Raw genomic sequence first — 22249 nt, forward strand, 5'->3', positions numbered from 1 at the left:
TAACTTCTAGTTAAGAAGTCACCCCCCTGCCGCCAACCCTTAGTCCTCCGGGGCTCCAAAAAACCTAAATATGAACCTAACCTTAATTTTCTCAGGAACCATTTGACCAATAGACATGATTTTTTAAACTTAAGCTTTTGTGCTTATAAATTAACTTCTAGTTAAGAAGTCACCCCCCTGCCGCCAACCCTTAGCCCTCCGGGGCTCCAAAAAACCCTAAAAATGAACCTAACCTTAATTTTTTCAGGAACCACTTGACTAATAGAGATGATTTCTTAAACTTAGGCTTCTATGGTTATAAACTAACTTTAAGTTTAGAAGACGCCCCCTGCCGCCAACCTCTAGCCCCTCGGGGCTCAAAAAAACCCTAAAAATGAACCTAACCTTAATTAAAATTTCTTATTTGAAGAGTTAGAGGTACACTTATAAAACAAAATATGCATCTTGTTGGATGTTATTGACATATCTGCTGAAAAAATAAGAATCGGCCGCCAGGTTCAGGTGCTGCAGGCCTCCAGGTCCACTCCGGAGACAGGTAAAAATTAAAATTTCTCATTTGAAGAGTTATAGGTACACTTATTAAACCAAATATGCATCTTTTTGGATTATATTGACATTTCTGATGTAAAAATTATAATCGGCCTCCAGGTTCAGATGCTGCGGGCCTCCAGGTCCACTCTGGAGACAGTTGAAAATTAAAATTTCTTATTTGAATAGTTAGAGGTACCAAATATGCTTCTTTTTGGTTGTTATTGACATATCTGCTGAAAAAATTTAAATCGGCCTCCAGGTGGACACTGGATAGGTAAAAATAAATTTTATTATTTGGAGAGTTAGAGGTTAACTTATAAAACAAACTATGCATTGTTTTTGATGTTAATAACATACTTGAAGATAAAATTTAAATCAGCCTCCAAGTTCAGGTGCTGCAGGCCTCCAGTTCAACACTAGACATCAAAAAATTTAAATTCTTAATTTAAGAGTTAGAGGTCAATTCACAAGAAAATAAGCATCTTGTTGGATAATATTACCATATTTAAAGATAAAAAAATATCGGCCTCAAGGTACTGCAGGCTTCCAGATGGCTTTTTGGGTGTATTTTCAGATATTTTCGCTATTTTTTTCTCAGTTTTTTAAGACATGTTAGGTATCATATTCATTGATACTTTTTGATATGGACACTTTTACCTGCGTCTTGGTGACCGCTGGTTGCAGCTGGCCAGGTGAATATCTGAACTTGGAGCCAAATTAATATTTTTCTCCAGAAATAGTAATAACAGTTAAAAGATCCATATTCTGTTTTATAAGTTGCCCTCTAACTCTTCAAATAAGAAATTTTAATTTTTACCTGTCTCAGGAGTGGACCTGGAGGCCTGCAGCACCTGAACTTGGAGACCAATTTAAATTTCATCTTCAAGTATGTTATTAACATCAAAAACAATGCATAGTTTGTTGTATAAGTTAACCTCTAACTCTCCAAATAAGAAATTTTATTTTTACCTATCCAGTGTCTACCTGGAGGCCTGTAGGACCCGAACCTGGAGGTTGATTTCAATTTTTTAAGCAGATATGTCAATAACATCTAAAAAGAAGCATGTTTGGTTAAATAAGTGTACCTCTAACTCTTCAAATGAGAAATTTTAATTTTCACCTGTCGAGAGTGGACCTGGAGGCCTGCAGCACCTGAACCTGGAGGCCGATTCTAATTTTTTCATCAGATATGTCAATAAAATCCAAAAAGATGCATATTTTGTTTTATAAGTGTACCTCTAACTCTTCAAATAAGAAATTTTAATTTTTACCTGTCTCCAGAGTGGACCTGGAGGCCCGCAGCATCTGAACCTGGAGACTGATTCTAATTTTTTCAGCAGATATGTCAATAACATCCAACAAGATGCATATTTTGTTTAATAAGTGTACCTCTAACTCTTCAAATGAGAAATTTTAATTTTCACCTGTCGAGAGTGGACCTGGAGGCCTGCAGCACCTGAACCTGGAGGCCGATTCTAATTTTTTCAGCAAATATGTCAATAACATCCAAAAATAAGCATATTTGGTTTAATAAATGTACCTCTAACTCTTCAAATAAAAAATTTTAATTAAGGTTAGGTTCATTTTTAGGTTATTTTTTTGAGCCCTGGGGGGCTAGAGGTTGGCGGCAACTTCTAAACTTAAAGTTAGTTTATAACCATAAAAGCTTAAGTTTAATAAATCATCTCTATTAGTCAAGTGGTTCCTGAAAAAATTAAGGTTAGGTTCATTTTTAGTGTTTTTTGGAGCCCCGGAGGGCTAAGGGTTGGCGGCAGGGGGGTGACTTCTAAACTATAAGTTAGTTAACAAGCATAAAAGCTTAAGTTTTAAAAATCATCTCTATTGGTCAAATGGTTCCTGAGAAAATTAAGGTTAGGTTCATATTTAGGGTTTTTTGGAGCCCCGGAGTCCTAGGGGTTGGCGGCAGGGGGGTGACTTCTAAAATAGAAGTTAGTTTATAAGCATAAAAGCTTAAGTTTAAAAAATCAAGTTTATTGGTCAAATGGTTCCTGAGAAATTAAGGTTAGGTTCATTTTTAGGGTTTTTTGAGCCCCGGAGGGCTAGGGGTTGGCGGCAGGGGGATGACTTCTCAACTAGAAGTTAGTTTTTAAGCATAAAAGCTTGAGTTTAAAAAACCATCTCTATTGGTCAAATGGTTCCTGAGAAAATTAAGGTTAGGTTCATTTTTAGGGTTTTTTGGAGCCCCGGAGGGCTAGGGGTTGGCTGCAGGGGGGTGACTTCTAAACTAGAAGTTAGTTTATAAGCATAACAGCTTAAGTTTAAAAAATTATCTCTATTGGTCAAATTGTTCCTGAGAAAATTAAGGTTAGGTTCATTTTTAGTGGGTTTTTGAGCCCCGGGGGGCTAGGGGGTGGGGTTATCCAAAAAATGATTAAAAATACGTGAGCTACTACCCAAAAGTAAACTTTTATCCCAAATAACCTATAGTCTAACTTTAATACCTAGCCCAATAATCACGGAGTAAGCGAAAGTGGCAAAACTTCCCCCCCCCTTGATGATTTCTTAAACTTAAGCTTTTATGCTTATTTAATTTTAGTTTAGAAGTCACCCCCTGCCGCCCACCCCTAGCCCTCTGGGCTAAAAAAACCCTAAAAATTTAAGTACATTTTTTGGGGGTTTTTTGAGCCCAAGGTGGCTTTGGGATGGGTGACTTTTAAACTAAAAGTTAGTTTAAAACCATATATCTGCCATATGGGATGGGTAACTTCTAAACTAAAAGTTAGTTTAAAACCATATATCTGCCAAACAAAAAATAGTTTATACACATATATGCTTTAGTCCAAAATATCTTAACTTTTAATAATGTGGTAACTGGTTTACTGGTAACTTCTAAACTAAAAGTTATTTTATAAGCCTAAAAAGCTTAAGTTTAAAAAATCATCTCCATTGATCAAATGGTTTCGGAGAAAATTAAGTTAAGGTTCATTTTTAGGGGTTTTTTAAGCCCTGGAATGCTAGTGGTTGGTGGCAGGGGAGTGACTTCTAACTAAAAGTTAGTTTATTAGCATTATAGCTTAAGTTTAAGCAATCATCTCTATTGATCAAATGGTTTCTGAGAAAATTAAGGTCAGGTTCATTTTTAGGTTTTTTTTTAACCCCGGAGGGCTAGGGGTTGAAGGCAGGGGGGTGACTTCTAACTAAAAGTTAGTTTATTAGCATTATAGCTTAAGTTTAAGCAATCATCTCTATTGATCAAATGCACAACGGTCTAAGGGTGGAAATTTGGCAAAAAAGTCATGGTCAAATTTTCTTATTTTAACTTGATATTATTGATTTACATACCCCAGCTCATGCATAATAAACAAGGAAAAGAAAAAATAACGTTTGGAACTAAGTTTTTTTTTTATCTCAAAGTTGGGTCAAATCAATATTTTTTGAAGGTCAAAAATCTACTTTTTATTTTCTACCTAGATATGAAAAATAATTTTTTTTTGCATAAATATCTATTAAAAACTAATTTCGTTCATATTCTTTACAAATATATACACCAAATCAATAAATAAAAACATTTTTATTATATATTTTACCTTATAAGTGTTAATTTTATGCCTTGAAAGTAAATTTATGAAATAATTTTCGTCATTTTTTAATTGAAAAATTTAGCAAAAAAAATTAGTTTTCGTCAATTTACTCCTAGTTGCGCTGCCGACCCCATACCAAACCATATATGATTCTAAATTTTGAGAATATAATACAACTTTTAGTTAAGTTCCCAGAGTGGGGTCGGTAGCGCAACTTTAAAAAAATTTAATCTGAAAATTGCCTGTAAAACCTAAATTTTGGGGGGGGGGGGGAATTACAAATCATAACAGCAAACTTAATTTCTCTGTTATTCCATGACTATTAAAGATAATTGAGTAAAACTTTTTAAAATTAATCAGTAATTACATGAGAAACAATAATTTTAAAGGAAAACCGCGACTTATCCGCAATACCCGCAAAAAAATCCGCCGCCCGCAGATTTAAAAAAAAAATTTGTTGCATATAGGTAGTTCATTTCTTTTTTGGTTTTAGTGTTTAGGGAAGGTGTTTGCAACTCTAGTCTTTAGAAGGAAAGTGCAAAAATAAATTTTGTAGTAGCGTAGCTACTTTCAAATTCGCAGTCCGTCAGTCTGTATGGATCGATATGTAAACGTCGTGAATTTCTTTGCTACGACTCAAGACGGTTGAAAGAAAATCATTTTATGAACATTATCTGTACAAACAACCATCTAGTGCAAGATTTATTTGGTCCATCAGTCTGTCGTTAATTCTCTAACAGACATAAGATATCTGTAGGGAAAATTTGATCTACTACGCAGTTTTATTTTGTAAGAAAGCTGATTTTTTTTGTGATGATTAAGCTCACCATCAAGCATCTACTCTTTAGTTCACTTAGTCCCCTCATCTGTCTGTAAAACTCTAAGAACATTAAGATTTCAAAGATTAAATGTGTTCGTTTCTTCTGTCTTTTTTTGTAAGTACAAAGCATTTTTATGTTATGATTTAGCTGGCAAATACTGTTTTAGTCTATTACTTGGTCTACCGATTTTTCTTTACTGTTCTAAAATGAATTAAAGTTTGTTTGATATCAATTTTATGATGGTCATCTTATTTTTGGTTAGATAGGGGGGGGGGGGGCATATATCCAAAAAAATATTTAGTTCAGTTATAAGAATACTTTTTTCCTTTAAAACTCAGTCTGATACCTTTAAAAACAGAAGTAAAATTTTAACTTCTGGTTTGGTAGTAGAAAGTGTGGGGGGGGGGGGGTGTTGGCCCCTGTAGGCCCTTGAGGGACAGTACTAAATTTAAATAGGTACTTATAATGGTAGACTATACAGATAGAAAAATAAACATAAGATAGTTTACAAAATAAAATTAATCAATATCTTTAATAGGAAGCTTGATTATCCAGTCTCAATATTCATTTTCTTTAAGTTTAAAAAGACCTAACCCCTCTTAAATAAATTATAAATATTAAAAAGCTAGTTGTAAGTGGATAGAAAAAGGTGTATTATAATACTTTTATTCAAGTATATCAATCTTTTCTATTGACTCCAAACAGCCAAAGGAGGTAGCAAATAACACGGCGGAATTCGGCGGTAGACGGCGGTTTCGGCTGGAAATCCCTATTATTTATTAATAATCGTTTACCTAGGGTAGTATTTGATTCAGGGAAAAAATTTGGTTCAATTATCTTTAAAAATAACAGAGTAGTAACAAAAATTATATTTTAAAAATCACCCCTTTTTGGTTACCCCCCAATCACATTCCTGTGCACGCACCTATACATGACCAACTTTAAAAAGCTGCCTAGTGTAATATATTACTCATAACTTTTTATTTTAATGAATTCGGACTGGTAGAAGTGTAAATATTTAAATTTGATTAAAGCTATACCAAATTTCCACTAAACCCCTTAAAGGAAGCCTGCAAGAAATACCCCGCTTTAACTGCTGAAAGACTGCCACAAGTAGATCAAATACCCGAAATTTGAAGCCTTCAGCTTCTATAACAAAAAAGGTCTAGGCATTTTAAAATGACATTTTATGTACAATGAATATTTTGAAAGAATAGCAATGCTCATGTTGAAAACTTTGAAATTAAACTACGTGGCCTAGAAACAAAATTATAAGCTTATTTTTGTCATAAATTTAGGTTTCCAGTAACTAATTATATTTTTACAATAAAAATACCCTTTTTTATAGTCAAAATCATTAAAAAAAATTAAGTTTTACTTGCGTTGTACTGAATGTACTGTAGCCAATCAGAAGGCTGAATCAGCTTAACAACCAATCACAGCTAAGCTTGTATTAGTTTACCCCTTTGTTTCCGCTATGATTTTCGTTTAAAAATGCAATTTAAATCGAATTTTTTTCTTAGATTTTGACTATGAAATGTGGTGTTTTTATTGTAAAAATGTAATCAGTTACAGGCAATCTAAGTTTCTGACAAAGATAAGGTTATAATTTTGTGTCTAGGCGACATAATCTTATATTGTTTTTTCTTTTATGAGCATTGGAAATCTTTCAAAAATTCCATTGTACATAAAATGCTATTTTAAAATGCCTAGAACTTTTTTGTTATTGAAGCTGAAGGCTTTAAATTTGGGGTATTGGGTCTTCTTGTGGCAGTCTTTCAGCAGTTAAAGCGTGTTATTTCTTGCAGGCATCCTTTAAATAGACCATAGTGAAATGGTTTCTGAGAAAATTAAGGTCAGGTTCATTTTTAGGTTTTTTTTAACCCCGGAGGGCTAGGGGTTGAAGGCAGGGTGGTGACTTCTAACTAAAAGTTAGTTTATTAGCATTATAGCTTAAGTTTAAGCAATCATCTTTATTGATCAAATTGTTTCTGAGAAAATTAAGGTCAGGTTCATTTTTAGGTTTTTTTTTAACCCCGGAGGGCTAGGGGTTGAAGGCAGGGGGGTGACTTCTAACTAAAAGTTAGTTTATTAGCATTATAGCTTAACTTTAAGCAATCATCTCTATTGATCAAATGGTTTCTGAGAAAATTAAGGTTAGGTTCATTTTTAGGTGTTTTTTTTATCCCCGGAGGGCTAGGGGTTGGCGGCAAGGGGTTGACATCTAAACTAAAAGTTAGTTTATAACCATATAAAAGCTCAAGTTTAAGAAATCATCTCTATTGATCAAATTGTTTCTGAGAAAATTAGGGTTATGTTAATTTTTAGGGTTTTTTGAGCCCCAGAGGGCTAGGGGTTGGCTGAAGGGGGATGACTTCTAAACTAGAAGTTAGTTTATAAGCATGAAAGCTTAAGTTTAAGAAATCATCCCTATAGGTCAAATGGTTTCTGAGAAAATTAAGGTTAAGTTCATTTTTAGTGAGGTTTTCCAAAAAATTATTAAATATACGTGAAGTACTACCCAAAAGTAAACTTTTAACCCAAATAACCTATAGTCTCACATCAATACCTAGCCTAATAATCACGGATTACGCAAAAGTGGCAAAACTCCCCCCCCCCCCCTTAATGTACAACCCTTTATTGGTCGATGACAAATTAATGTCACGCTGTATCACGGGATGGGGGCGTGATTGAAATATGATGTATACTCCTTTGATTAAACTCAATTTACGGGTTTTTATATAATTGCAACGTAGTTATAAGACTTTTGGTAGCAATAAATTGAGACGTTGGGTATCCCTCTAACTGAACCGATTTTTGATTAGTCAACGGTCTAAATTTGTCTCGGCCAGGATATGATTAAAAGCCTAAATCGGCCAAGGAATAGCCGAGTACAATATTTTTAAACTTAAAAAAGAGCTAAATGATTTATTGTGTCTTTCTCTTTTTATCGACAGACGCACTTGGATATATTATTTTCATAATTAATTATATGTATTTCCCATGTTAACGTCACCTTATGTGTAAATTTGGTGAGCCACAGTATTGAGTAGCGTTGTTAAGTTAGGATGGAAGAATTTTGTAATGAAAGCAAAAGTGGGGTAGAGGATAAGGGATGGGGTAAAACGGGTTATCATAATGTTTTATTTTCTTGACTTTAAGTTAAACTCTATCCCTTTATTCTAGCAAAAATCCCCCGCCTTTTCTAAGACAGAACTTTCTATTGAGTAGTATGAGATGATCAGAGAGGCAGGGGACAATGGACTTGTGAATTAGACTGGTACCCAAAGTTTTATAACCATTCTATCTTATTCGTTAGGAAATAAAAGCTGGGCACTTTTATTGAAATTTAATTGGTTTCCTAAGATTAATTTTGCTGTACTATGGAGGAACTTTTTTTTGGCATCATTGGGGATAATAGCAATTTATCGTCCATTGTCTTCTCCATTAAGATCCCTGCGTTATACCTGTCATATTTATCCCTCCTAGTGGATGGTTGTCTGGGCCGCCAGTCTGAGCTGCGGATACTGCTGGCATCATCCTCCCTACTACTGCTGCGGCCAGATGACGGGGTGGGCAGGTCCCAGCTGGACAGTTTACCCGGGGTGTCATCGTCCCACCCAGTGTGGCCGGGGGTTGGAGTGTCACGAGCCTAGATAATACAATTCTATAGAAACATATTTTGTTTCCTTGTTCGACTGCTGTGTTTTTATGTATTGAAATGAGAGGGGTACTGCTATTTCTACAACTAGCAAAAATATAGTCAGGTCACAGTGGTTTTTTTTGACAAAATGATCATTATGTATAGATATCCATTCCTGATATCTTTAACAATCATAACTGGATCTTGCTTAGGTATTTACTCTCTTAAAAGTATGCCAAGTGATACTCTCTCGATCAGTCCTTCCAACCCAAAGTCATAGTTTAACCTTAAATAAATTGGACCTACATTACAATCAGAGGTATAGGTTTCTGGTATAGTTAAATAATATCTTTTCTTAGTATATATTAGGTATATTATATTCCTTATTAAAATAATAAATATTTTACCTTAAGAAAAGGAGTTTCAATATCGTCGGCGTCTCTCTCTGACCGCGGCGTTTCCCGCTCCCAATCTTCCTCCCGCCGGCGGACACTGTCCTCCCGCTCCCAATCCCGCCGCCGCCGTTCACTGTCCCCATCCCTCCGCCGCTCACTATCCCCATCTCGCCGCCGTTCACTGTCCCCGTTACGGCGCCGTTCACTTCCGCTGCCGCCGCGGTCAGATCTTTCAGAGTAACGATCTCGGTCCCGGTCACTATAACGATCTCTGTCCCGATCACGATCTCTATAACGATCCCTATCTCTGTCACTGTCTCTATCACGATCTCTGTCTTTATCTTTCTTTTTGGTTTCATACTTTATTCCTCTATCCTCATTTCTTCGCCTTTCTTCCTCCCGCCTGAAATATAACAGAAATCACTTTACGTAGTCAAACACAGAACATTCCACAACTGTATTTTGAAATAAATGAATATAAGCAGAGGGAGTGGTGTTTTAATCTAGATCGGTTATGTTGGGTACAGGGTAGCCCTGTATGGTTAGTAGAGGATTTTTTGGCCGGCTTTTTTTGAAATTCAAGTATTGCAGTTGCAATTATTATGCCTTTTGGTGAAAAAATACTTTTGGACAAGTATTATGCCCAGTAATTTCACTTTGAAATTTTGATGCCCCCCTTATGGGGGTCAAAAAATCATCGCATCAGAACTATGGCTTCATGGTGCCCCCTGAATAGGTCTTGAGGAGTAGAATCGGGAATTTTAGAATTTTTCAAAATATCTCGTTCCTAGTCTGAGAAAAGTTCAAAAAACCTCTAAAAATTGGCCAAATTTCAAAAATAGCGTTTTTTTCAAAGTGAAATTACTGGGCATAATACTTGTCCAAAATGATTAAAATTTTAAGTTTTTAACACAAGTATTTTTTCCATCAAAAGGCATAATAATTGCAACTGCAATACTTGAATTTTAAAAAAAGCCGGGGGAAAAAAATCCTCTACCCTGTATGGTTAGGGCACAACAAGAATAGACCAAAAAGGGGTTAAGCTCGTTAGGCACTTATAGAGAAAGCACCGAGAAATTAGGAGATACTTCCAAGTATGTATAATACCTAGGTAATAAACGAAAGACAGATAAACCAACACCCTACTAAATATTTTTGAAAATTCAACTTAGTACCTAACAAAAGTTTAGTACAAAAAAAAAACAAAGAAATTTGAACAATGGATAAAATAAAAGGCACTAATTAAAAAAAGCATCTAGAATAACAAGAATGACAACATCCATTAGTAGCGAAGTAAAAGTGAAGAAAAGGATTTCTAGAGAACTTGTTCAAGGATATCTTCACTAAAACAAAATCAGTAGTCTATCTTAAATATCAGCCAAGAAAAACACATTACACAGCGAACGGACGGACGTACTGGAGGAGTAATTTATAGAGTTAATAATACTGACCTTCTAGCCTCTTTGCTGACGCCACCAGTGTGTGAGGGCGTTTCATCCTCCCCTCTACGGTACTCACGGTCCCGTTTTATCTCTTTTCTAAACAAAAAAAAAGGCTAACAACACCTTTTAAAGGATCAAAAAATCAATCCGTCAGATAAACGATATAGAGTATTAACGCATTTAATATTCAACGTTTTTTCAGAAGTCTGCACAATAATACTGTATTTATACCTAATCAAAATATACATAAAGGGTAGTTTTGTTCATCATGAATGGGTTGTACATCAAATTATCGTTCATTGTCTTCAATGTTCTTTGAAAAAAAATCTTACCTTTTAAAGTTATCATCTTCTTTAACATCTTCTTCAAGTTGCCGTTTTTTAGCGGCGGCTGCTTCATTTTCCCGCCGCTCCCGCTCTTTAATTGCCGCCAATTTGTCGAGACCAAGGCGGGACCCGCCACCGCCAGCGGGCATTTTAAAAGATTCATCTGACGATGTTGGTTTCTTTCTGATTATTAATCCACCTAAACAAGAGAAACATTACTGGAAGGAAGGGATGGAACAATGGCCGGCAAATAAATCCCTAATATAAAAAGATATCCTAATATTTGGTTGGGAGAGGCTACACTACTTCATTCATGTAAAACAAGGATGACAACATCCATAAAAGCGAAGCTCTATAATTAAAGGACAAACGGACATTAAGGCTGAAGTGTCTGAAGTGAATAATCAGAATATAAATGTATAAGAGTCGAAGCAAAATTTTTAAGTATATTTGTTGAAAAACGGCTTGATACAGGATAATGTTTATGGACATACTTACATTTTTAGGACTTGATTATAGAGTTGCTTCGCTTATAATATTGTACTTTTTTGTCCCAGGAATCAGCATACAAAAAATCAGACCAATCGGATAATTAGATCACATAAAAATGTGTTATTAAAAAGAAAAAATCAACATGTTTAAAATGGACGTACGGACATTTTGGTAATGATTATAGAGTTGCTACGCTTTCTAAATCGTACCTAACTACTAAAGGAAACACCATGCAAAATTTGAAATCGATAGGACAATTCTAACATGCCTAAATTAACTAAAAAAGCTATCCGTTACGGACGGACGTACGGAAGGACCGACCCTAATTATAATAAAAAGCTTCGCTTTTAAAAATTCAGTTCATCATGTCCATTACAAAGTTATCATATGGTTGAAGATATCAAATTATTTGTCAAGATATATAAAAAGCGTAGCTACTCTATAATTGATTACCTTTCGATTGAGATTCATTAAGTCCCTCCAAAACCGCATGAACTATATCGTCCCCCATTTTTATTATTTTATATCTGTAACTATAGATATCAAGGTAAACTTTTTACATTTAGATAAAACATCAAATACATCAGAGACCTCAAGGTATAAGACAATGGACAATGAAATAATTACTAAACCCAATAAAAATACACAAAAAATACCCTTTCTGTTAAATAATATTTATGGTTGAAAAGTTAAGACACTTATAGTTTGGAACCAACTAAAGTTTTGAGCCAACGAATAAGAAAACAAGGTCATAAAACTTTGGGTTCAAGTGTAATTTACAGTCCTAGGTCCCCTCCCTCTCTGATAAAACTACTATAAAAGTGTAAATATAATATATCACAAAATATAAGCTCTGTAAAGCAGTCAATGCAATAAAACAAAAAAGCACCCAAGGTTTTTGAGCCAACGAATAAGACACCGTGGTTATAAAACTTTGGGTACCAGTGTAATTTACAGTCAATGCAAGAAATAAATAAGCAATGCAAATAAATAGGAGTACCTAATATTTAATATTTATAAATACTAATCAAAATCTAAATGAGCATTTATTATAAGTAGCGCAGCTAGTCCATAGGTAACTATGATGTGTCAGTACGTCCGTTCGACACTCTGACATCAAGGTACCTACAAAATTTCATGATTTTTCAAAGTATTTATACCTACCTAGTTGATTAAATTCTACAACAATTTCTTAATTTTGCAAATTTTCATATTTACAAATTACAGTTTATTGTTCTTTTTTAATCGAAGAATGCTGCGCTACTTATGTACACAATTGTCCTTGTCTTCTAGGCATTAAAATACAATTTGAATTAGACACTTATGGTAATGGAAGAATACAATTTTTAAGTAGGTACGTTTCAATCAAATAAATATGAAAATAAATTTTAATAAATATATAGATAAATATGATTTTAAATTAAAGCCATTAAAATGAAAGGAAAGGGGCACTATATGCATGAATTAGAGCTTCTTACAGCTGCGATGTTAAGGATTTTATGCTCTATATTCAACTTGTTTACATTTAAACTTGTATTCATAAAAAATGGCGTAGAACCGATTTTTTGTTCTGTTATCTATTTTTAAAAGAATCCAAGGTGCTAAGATCACATGATAATGTTAGTGCACAGTTCCCTTTGATTTCAGTGGTTATTATGGCTTTTTTGAACGTCAGAAATGGTGGTTATACTTCCACCAAAGATATTAAGGGATAAGACAATGGACGATAAAATGATGTTCATCTTCAATGATAATAAACAAAACTATCCCTTTTGAAAATCATTAAACGAAAAGTTTAAAATTTTCAGGTTGGAACCAATTAATTAAAAAAACACAAAGTTTTTAATCAAAGAATTAATAAGATAAAGTGGTTTATAACTTTGGGTACCAGTGTAATATTTATATTCCATTGTCCCCTTCCTTCCTGACTTAGTCAGACTTTGATTTAATTTGCGGCATCTGAGCCTCCCAATCTGGCCAATATTCGGTCTTGATTCTCTCCACCAAGTTGACAAGGTTGGGACATTCTGTTATTAAAACCTCGCGCTGTGGAAACCCTGAAAAATATAGATATTTTATTCAACAAAAAGTAGTACATCCCAAAAAAGCTAAAATTTAATATGCTCCCACTATAATCCAGGTATAAGTTTAAACAACTCACTGAATTAATTCGAAAAATATATTTTTTAATTTCAGCTGGTTTTTTTGGTGCGAGGGGGAGCGGTTCTAAACTAGTATTTACAACGCCCGAAGAACCAAGCCATATGCCCAATAGAGTACAGTACATAATTGAGGGAGGATTACTCATTAGGTATGGAATATCCCCATCCCCCTCTTTATATAAGGGTGAACCACCGAGAAAAGCTAACTCCCCCCCCTCCCCCCTCCCAGTTATATGTATGTTCCTTACCTATATCAATGTATTAGTCATATGTTCAAAACGGAACCGTCCACAGTTGAGGGGGGAATCAACTAGGAGTAAGGAAAAACCTCCCACCCCCTTTAAATTATAATTTTTGTCTTACCTATATCAATGTATAAAAACTGTGCTAGATGTCCAAATAGAGTACAGTCCACAGTTGAGGGTGTATCACCCAGAAGAAAGGTACTATCTCCAAGCATCTCGGACAAGGCTAACAAATCTTCTCTGGCGAATTCCCAGATTTCCTTTAAAATAAAATGTTTGACAAGATTTATTGTTTGTCGGTTTGTCAGAACCGATGGAGTTATTTATTTTAAGGAATCTTCAAAAACACATTCCAAAAATAGTTTTCGGAATTTTGATTCTTACGCTTTGCAGGTAACCCATGAACTTATTCGACAGGCTCTCATACATCCTATTTCTTTCATTGATAGACATTCAAATACTGCACAGGACGACTATAAATAATAGCAAAAACACACACAAACTTTTTAGAAACCATTGTTTTGAAGATTCTTATGGATATATAAATTATGAGATTGCATTAACAAAATTGATTGTTGGTAAATAGTTTTTAAAATAGGTACCTATTTTTTTCTAAGGTATGATAATTTACCTGAAATTCGTGCCTGCTGGTGCCTTGCAGGTAGGACCTGAGCTTGGTGCCCCAGGGCTGGATCATCTGCCAGACCCGGACACCTGGAAACAGCTGGCGCAGCTCAAGGTAATCAACAAACTTGTCCATGTGCAGCCCGTACCTGAAAAATTAATATACAAATTTTTTCCTTTTTCCAGGAATCTTGTGGGATAAGACAATGGACGATAAATTGATACCTATACATCCCAAATGATGACAAAAAATTATCCCTTCTGTAGATAAAAATTATTGATTGAAAAGATTGGACAATAGACACTTGTTTGGAATGAATTATTCAATGATACCCTCAAATCAGAGTAAATCAAAATATTTACATGTAAAGATGATTTTTTTAGCATAGCATATCATGCTGTATAATTTACTTTGTCTGTTCGTCAGCCCATCCGAAACAATATAGGGCAACTATATTTTTTGGCTTTAATTTAAGATTGACAGCTGATATTTTTAGAGAAGATTTCAAAGAGCATTCAGATATAATTTTCTAGGTCCATACAAAATATAATGTTGTCGCAACATTGATTATAGCCAAAATTGTCCCTATTTTGTTAATATTGTAATCAAACAAACCTATAATAGAATCCTGTCATAGCTGTATGATTTTCCACCATTGAAATAGCTGCGTGAGCTATGCTTTGCTCTTTCTTGTTGTAAACTCCATCTAGATAAATAATCCTTATATAAGGCAAGATTGTTTTTTTCAAAAGCTTTTGATTTTAATGTCTACTGAACCGAATGAGTTTACCATTTAAGGAAAGCTCCATAGGTCCCGGAATAGTTTTAGGGTATTTTAGTTTTAAGTCTTGGGCTATTATTAATTAAAACTATTAAAAGAAAATTGTTATTTTCTAATGACCAATAAATTGGAGAAAAAAAAGTTTTCTTTAAATTCAACATCCCCATCTCCCAAATCATCAAACTTACCAGCATCAACATTAAAATGTTGTTTCAATCTTTTGATAATAATATTGGAGTCTGGAATTTCCTCTCCGTTCAACTCTATGTAGGGAATCTGCCCTTTCTTTGAGAACACCATTGTCGGAATAGACTCGTAGGCAATTTTATTCATTCTCAGCCATGTCTCCAGCTTTAAGGCGAAAGGAGATATGGTTCGTACCTAGAAATAAATATATAAGTTTTTTGTATGAAATAATAAAGTTTTGATTTTGCTTGTATAGAATGGATATACAAACATCCAAAAGTAGCGAAGCATAGAAATATACAATACCAGGAATCTCTTTGGATAAGACAATGGGCGATAAATTGATGCACAACCTTAATTATGATACATAAAATTTATCCCTTCTGTAATATACAATAAGTGATTAAAACGTTTGGAACTCAACTTAATGAACCAACCAATCAAAATTTAGTAAAACTCTCCAAAGTTGTGAAGTCAACAAATAAGAAAACGTTATTATAAAGCTTTGGGGACTAATGTAATAAATCTAGAAAAAAATTATATAATTTAAATTAAGAGGATAGTCTTGGCCAATAAAATGGCATAACTCTTTACTCCATATACCGTTGGGACTTTCAGACAAAGGTAGTAAAAACTAAAAAGTTTGTTGTCTGATAGGTAGGTGTTACACTAAAAACTGCCCACGAACATAAATAAAATATTTTACCTTCGGCACCAAAGGAAACTGATACAAATAGACAACATCCCTTTTCCAATCGGTTTTCTGGATGGGTTTGCGTGGAGGTTTTGTCATTTTCTTGTAGACTATCAGGGCCACCAGACCTAGGGGAAGCGCTCCAAATGTGTAAACTGTGAAAGAAATTGGGGCCCACATTTTATTGATTTCTGAAATTATAACAATGATGTTAAAAAAGGATGACAATATCCATAAAAGCGAAGCTTAATGTTAAACATAAAAGAAACGTTTTTTTAACAATTGAAAAGTAACAGTATTTTCATGCCATTAGCTCCGTTTTTGACAAAAATATAAGTTACTTACCTTACATGGTCTGACTTTCTGGACGTTCGAGTGGTAGTTATAGAGTTGCTGCGTATGTAACCATTATGTCTCATTGTTCACTTTACAAGTGCAAAATCAAAAGGATATTAAATGCGATTTTTCTTCGCGTTAATAAAAATTCTTTAAAAGTATTAAAATCCAGGACTCTTATGGGATGACATTGGCCGATAAGCTGTTATACAAACATACATCCCCAATAATGATAAACCAAATTACCCCTTACGTAGATTAAAATCATTGGTTGAAAAGTATTGACTCTACTAGTTTGGAGCCTACCAATCAAAGATCATTAAAGGTACCAAAAGTTTTTAGGTAATGAATATATAACGTAGTTCAAACTTTGGATAATAGTATAATTTCCTGTCTAAAGTCCCTATTAAAATCCTTAGAGGCACAAAATAAAGAAAAGTGATCTATGAAGCTGTGGAGGGCCAAAGGATGATCCATTTTCTGTCCAAGAAGCTGCTCTGTAGCCGTTTTTATTTTCTTTGTGGTGTTTGTGCCTCCCAATCTGGCCAATATTCGGTCTTCATTCTTTCCACTAAATTCACAAGGTTTGGACATTCTTTCACTAAAACCTTGCGCTGCGGAAATCCTGTAAAATACATTAATATCATAATTCAAAAAAATGTACAACATTGTATAATGTAACAATTGTCGGTTTCAATCAAAGTGAATATAAAAGCACAAACTGCCCCCCTCCTCCCATTTTTGACTATACCTAATGAAAATAAGAAGGGGATGGGTTACTCTATTGTTGTTTGCTTATTACTTTAGTTCAGCTAAGGTTAGGTTACATAAAGTACAGGGCACCGCCGGTGTAGGCCCTGCAGGGTTAGGCACTAAAAAACCGGTCTCCCTTGTTTTCTATCTAATTAGGTTTTTAATGGGTGGGGGGGGTTATGTACTCGCTAGGCACTTTGATGAAAAACACCGATTATCCTTACCTATGTCAATGTATAAGAACTGAATCAGATGTCCAAAGAGAGCACAGTCCACAGTTGAGGGTGTATCACCTAGAAGAAATGGACTATCTCCAAGCATCTCTGATAAGGCCAACAAATCTTCTCTTGCAAATTCCCAGAGTTCCTTTAATACAAAAAAATGTAGGTATACTTTTATAAATACTAAATTAAAAAAATAACAATCAATACCTTAAATAGAACAATAAAATCAAGCTAAGATACTTTATAAAGATCTCAAGGGATAAGACATTTGAACATTTAAGGTACATCCCAACTTTTAATACATAAAATTATCCCTTCTAGGTTATTTAGCTTTAAATTATTGGTTGAAAAGTTATAAAAGATAGACATTTTCAATCAATAAAAGTACCCAAAGTTTTTGAGCCAATGTATAAAAAAACAAGCTTTTAGAAGTAGTACTGGTGAATTTTACAATCCAATATCCCATCCCTCCCTAGACATAATATTTACCCCATATTCATGTCTGCCCAGGCCCTGCAGGTATGACCTGAGCCTGGTGCTCCAGGGCTGGATCCTCTGCCAGTAGCGCACCCAGGAGAACTGGGAGGACAGGTGTAAGTAATCCACGAATTTGTCAATGTGCAGTCCATATCTAGACAAAATTATTGGACTAAGAAAATATATTGTAGGGTAGCATTTCTTAAAGTTAGGTATGACTTAAGTAAAAAGTGGGACAAGAAATCATTAACCAATAAAAATGTCCTACTTAAAGGGGGCGGGGGGACGGGCGTGTTACTTTTTGAACCAAGACATAAAATAAGAAGGGACTCGACCATAAAAAGAATAAAACTATTTACCATATTTTTTTTAAAAATAACCCAACCCAGTGAGTTTTATTTTTTTTTAACAGGGGTTTTAAAGCTTTTTTTTCGAGTTTTATCCCCCCCCCCCCAAAAAAAAAACAGTTTCTTATACCTACGCTGTTTTTACCATATATCATTTCTGTATATTATTAACTTTAGAATGGATACTAAAGGACATTTGTCAAAGTTAGGTAATACATGAGAACAATATTGTCAACGCAACAACAAAATACAAACCTATAATCGAAGCCTGTCATAACTAAATGATTTTCCATCATAGAAATGGCTGCGTGGGCTATGCCTTGCTCTTTCTTGTTATACACTGCATCTAATTAAAAAATTACGAAAATTAAAATTCCATTTACCTACAGACAAAAAAAAAACAGGGAGAAATATTTCTAAATCAGAATCATCATAAACTGAGATAAAATAGGTAATAGTTTTAATGTATGGAAGTTTTTAAAACTCGTATATTTTTAGAGAAATATTACCTACTCAATTGCATAATTATGAAATTAAGGGGGGGATTTTTAATGCAACCATCTCGTAATCAGTGAGCAAATGGCACTTAGAATTCGAATTTTGATCTGGAATTTTGCATGAGTAATCCTTGGTAGGTCTATTTTCCCTAAATTGAACAAAAAGTTATTTGATTCTTTATTTGTCTTAACTATATACATAGAAAGTTAACATATGACTTATAGGAGTTATTATAACAATATTAAATAAGGACTAATCCAAGATATTCTCTTATAAAAAGTGTAAGTTCATTGTGAAGCAGAAGTAAGCAATACAAAGAAGGAAATTTTGCCGTTTAACATAAAAAGTGTACATTTAAATTAGGTCAATACTAATTCAACATAATATCTTCTCAAAATATGTCCAATTTATACAAAAAAAATAAAACTTCAGTAAGTTCCAGAAAGAAAAATAATCGTCATCGAGAAGTAAAATATAATATTCATGATAAAAATAATAGGTCAATAGGTACTAATCCTTAATATAAAAATGTGTAAAAATCCTTAATATAAAAATGTGTAGCTTAATATAAAAATGTGTACAAAAAGTTGAAAAAGTAACGGCTAACGGCTCAGCAGTTTAGCCATTTTTAAAACTATTTTCAAGGGAAATCATCACGAAACCTATCTCTGCATAATACTCTAGGCTGCTCCAAAACGTTTTCAAACGGTTCTAGCCGCTAGTTGCTGGTACTAAAAATCTAAAAATGTTTTTTTTTGTATCATTTCACATGATTTAAAGCAAAAATATGTTTCAAAAAGTTGATTCCTACATAATTTATGGCAGATTTGCCCTAAAAATAGCCAAAAAACGGCTAAACGGCTGAGCCGTTAGCCGTTACTTTTTCAACTTTTTGTTCGATTTAGGGAAAATAGACCTACCAAGGATTACTTATGCAAAATTTCAGATCGAAATTCGAATTGTAAGTGCCATTTGCTCACTGATTACGAGATGGTTGCATTAACCCCCCCCCCCCCCTTATTTATTTTAATCAATATTTATTAAGTGGTTATTAAAAATCAAAGATTGTAGAATTTAATTTAATATAATTTAGATAGTAAATACCTAATCATTTTATTATTATGTTAAATATTTCTTATCTTCTTTTAAAACAAATTACCTATTATACCTCATAGAAACAAGTGCTTAGGAATAAAGGTACTAAGAAAGAGAGGTAATGTCTGATTGAGCCAATAAATGAATCGCATCGGAGCATACATGAAATCTCATTGGTTGAATTAAACTGAAGTTTTCTAGTTTTTTCATTAGAGTTAATTAGAGCTGTTCTTTCAACTTTTACTCGAATCAAGTCCATCACATGAAGTACTGCCTTCATATTGTTGTTTCACATCTATGTTTTATCTGTGCATTAATAATAAATATGCTTCATCTATTGCAATCGTTGTAAAATAATAAAAATCCCTTTATGAATTTAAGTTAATAAAATCATATTTTTTTCTTGAGTTTCTATTAAAACAAAAAAATAATATCTCGGACTTCAAATGTACATGATTTATAATCTTTAATTCGTAATTTGTATCTATTATAAACATTTAAAATACATAAATTCATAGTTTGTTTCATGTTTACCTCGAAATAAATTATATAAAAATAAAATAACAACAAATAGCAATACAACAGTACGTTCGTTACGTTTTCAACAGGACCTAGCTTTGTAGCGTTGTAGGAAAGGGCATATTTTTTTCATTGTGTTCATATAAAGAGTCAGCTGTAAATAGTCGCATTTCTTAAGATAAAGCTTTTCTCACGTAAATTATATCGTGTTAAAATTTATTTTCTAGTATAGTGTAAAGCATATTACAAATCCTTTAATAAGTTAGCTATGAATTGTTGAATTCCTTAATATAAAGTTAGCTTTCTAGAAATTATATACTCGAAAAATTTTAAAGTTTTTTTGTCAGCTGGAGGAGTTCCTTCGTTAGATTTACGAAAAAGGGGTTCACAATATAATTCTTCTCTCCTAATTCTATTTGCTTAGGTAACACTTTTTAATAAAACATAAAATTAAATCGCAATTGAGATAATATAAAAATTTCTGCTTTTGAATATACTATAGTTTATATAAATACCTCTAATACTACATCTATATGGAAACTCTAGTCATTTAATGACAGTAAAATTGGGGACTATATTCTTCATAGGTATATAAAATTAAGTTTACTTTGAATTTAAAGGGGGGGAGGGAGAAAGCAGAAAACTATCCCAAGACTTTAATACAATACTAAAATAGCCTAAAACAATCCAGGGTCCTAAAGGTAGCTCTATTTGTTAGCGTGATCTTACCAGACTAACAGCACTTTTTATATAAGGATATTAAAATCTAACTTACCAACATTAAAATGCTGTTGCAACTTTTTGATGATAATATTAGAGTCTGAAATTTCCTCTCCGTTCAGCTCAATGTAAGGAATCTGACCGTGTTTTGACATTACCATTGTGTGAATAGCTTCGTAGGCAATTTTGTTCAGTCGTAGCCAGGTTTCTACCTTCAGGGCGAATGGAGATACCGTTCGTACCTAAAAAATCAAAGATCGAGAGCATTTTTACTTTGTGTAACACCTAAGCTTAGTTATCAAATCTATTATCTAATTATCAAATAATTAAAGTAAAAGAACAAAGGGGGCATGTGCTATATTCAAAGTAATTTGCTAGCAGACGAAAAGTATCTCCGCCACTTGGGCCAGGTAGTTGTCTGGATTATACTATACATCTATACTTATACATTTATTATTAAATATTCTGAAAGTATAAATGGTAGATTTTAAAAGATATGTGAAAGTAACTGGATTATAACTCAACAAAAGAGCATATAAAACTTAAATTATCTGTAAATAGGTATAAATTACGTTTTATATAAGAAAGTTGACATTGGACTGTATATTGTTCCGGTCACTATTGTTTCTCAACACCTTCCCTAATTGGTTAGCTTACAAACTTTAGGTGATTTAATTTTATAAAATCTTGATTGGATGGTACAAAAACTAGGTAGGTACAGGTGTAATAACTTTTCAACCAATAATTTTAATCTAGAAAAATAGAAGTTTAGATCAGATTATCATAATCTTAGATAACACCAATTCATCGTTTATTATCTCATTCATTATGATCCCAGACAAAATGATAAGATCAACACATTAATTAAATTATTTTACCTTTGGAACTAAAGGAAACTGGTAGAGATAAACAACATCCTTTTTCCAATCGGTTTTCTGGATGGGTTTGCGTTCAGGTTTAGTCAACCTCTTGTAAATAATCAGAGCCACCAAACCTAGGGGTAGGGCCCGGAACGTGTAAACTGTAGATGAAATAAGCCCCAACATTTCATTTCACTGTAATTTATACAAATGACAAAATTTATAATAGCTCGATCTAATTTTGAAAAAAAATAGCCAAGACTTTAGTTAAAAGATATCAAAGAGCCTAAAATGATCCCCTGATCTATGTGTTGCTTCCCTAAAATGGGGGAACTCAGGCGGTTTAGTGGTTTAACGAGTTACGTACTATATAAAATGTCTGATGGTTCGAATAAATATATTAATATGAACCAACCACGTCATACAAGGGACGTTGTGACAAAAAAACAGGAGGGATGCCTTAGCCTTTAAAGAGGCGCAACTTAATAAATTACACAGTTTAAGGACTTCCTGATAAAAGTCGTGCATGCAGTAA

General features: G+C 33.6%; 2 protein-coding genes across 2 annotated transcripts in view; both read right to left on the bottom strand.

The window, feature by feature from the left end:
* Positions 1-11726, bottom strand: part of Prp16 (ATP-dependent RNA helicase l(1)G0007) — a 53148-nt gene extending 41422 nt beyond the window's left edge. Inside the window, exons 1-5 of the mRNA XM_080163523.1 lie at positions 11646-11726; positions 10707-10899; positions 10384-10470; positions 8945-9335; positions 8362-8546 (exon numbers count right to left, since the gene is read on the bottom strand). Of these exons, the coding sequence (XP_080019649.1) occupies positions 8362-8546; positions 8945-9335; positions 10384-10470; positions 10707-10899; positions 11646-11703 (914 nt within the window). The 5' untranslated portion in view covers positions 11704-11726. The remainder of the gene's footprint in view (positions 1-8361; positions 8547-8944; positions 9336-10383; positions 10471-10706; positions 10900-11645) is intronic.
* Positions 11727-11746: 20 nt separating this feature from the next.
* Positions 11747-21920, bottom strand: fax (failed axon connections). The gene is made up of 11 exons (XM_080165356.1): positions 21733-21920; positions 20910-21096; positions 18278-18368; positions 17688-17829; positions 17199-17340; positions 15898-16130; positions 15194-15386; positions 14840-14930; positions 14231-14372; positions 13718-13859; positions 11747-13249 (listed from the first exon to the last, which is right to left on the bottom strand). The coding sequence occupies exons 1-11, from the start codon at positions 21898-21900 to the stop codon at positions 13122-13124; spliced, it is 1659 nt and encodes a 552-aa protein (XP_080021482.1). The 5' UTR covers positions 21901-21920; the 3' UTR covers positions 11747-13121.
* Positions 21921-22249: the final 329 nt, after the last annotated feature.

This window comes from Acartia tonsa, chromosome 6 (assembly GCF_053477335.1).
Source record: "Acartia tonsa isolate MP-2025a chromosome 6, ASM5347733v1, whole genome shotgun sequence".
NCBI classification, from domain to species: Eukaryota; Metazoa; Arthropoda; class Copepoda; order Calanoida; family Acartiidae; genus Acartia; species Acartia tonsa.

What these genes read in the sequence shown, in the direction of transcription:
- fax (XM_080165356.1), bottom strand. Translation starts at nt 21,900, where the DNA reads ATGTTGGGGCTTATTTCATCTACAGTTTACACGTTCCGGGCCCTACCC. An exon ending in AGTTTCCTTTAGTTCCAAAG is followed by an intron (nt 21,097 to 21,732) that starts GTAAAATAATTT and finishes TTGATTTTTTAG; the next exon opens with GTACGAACGGTATCTCCATT. An exon ending in ATGACAGGCTTCGATTATAG is followed by an intron (nt 17,830 to 18,277) that starts GTTTGTATTTTG and finishes AATTTTGTCTAG; the next exon opens with ATATGGACTGCACATTGACA.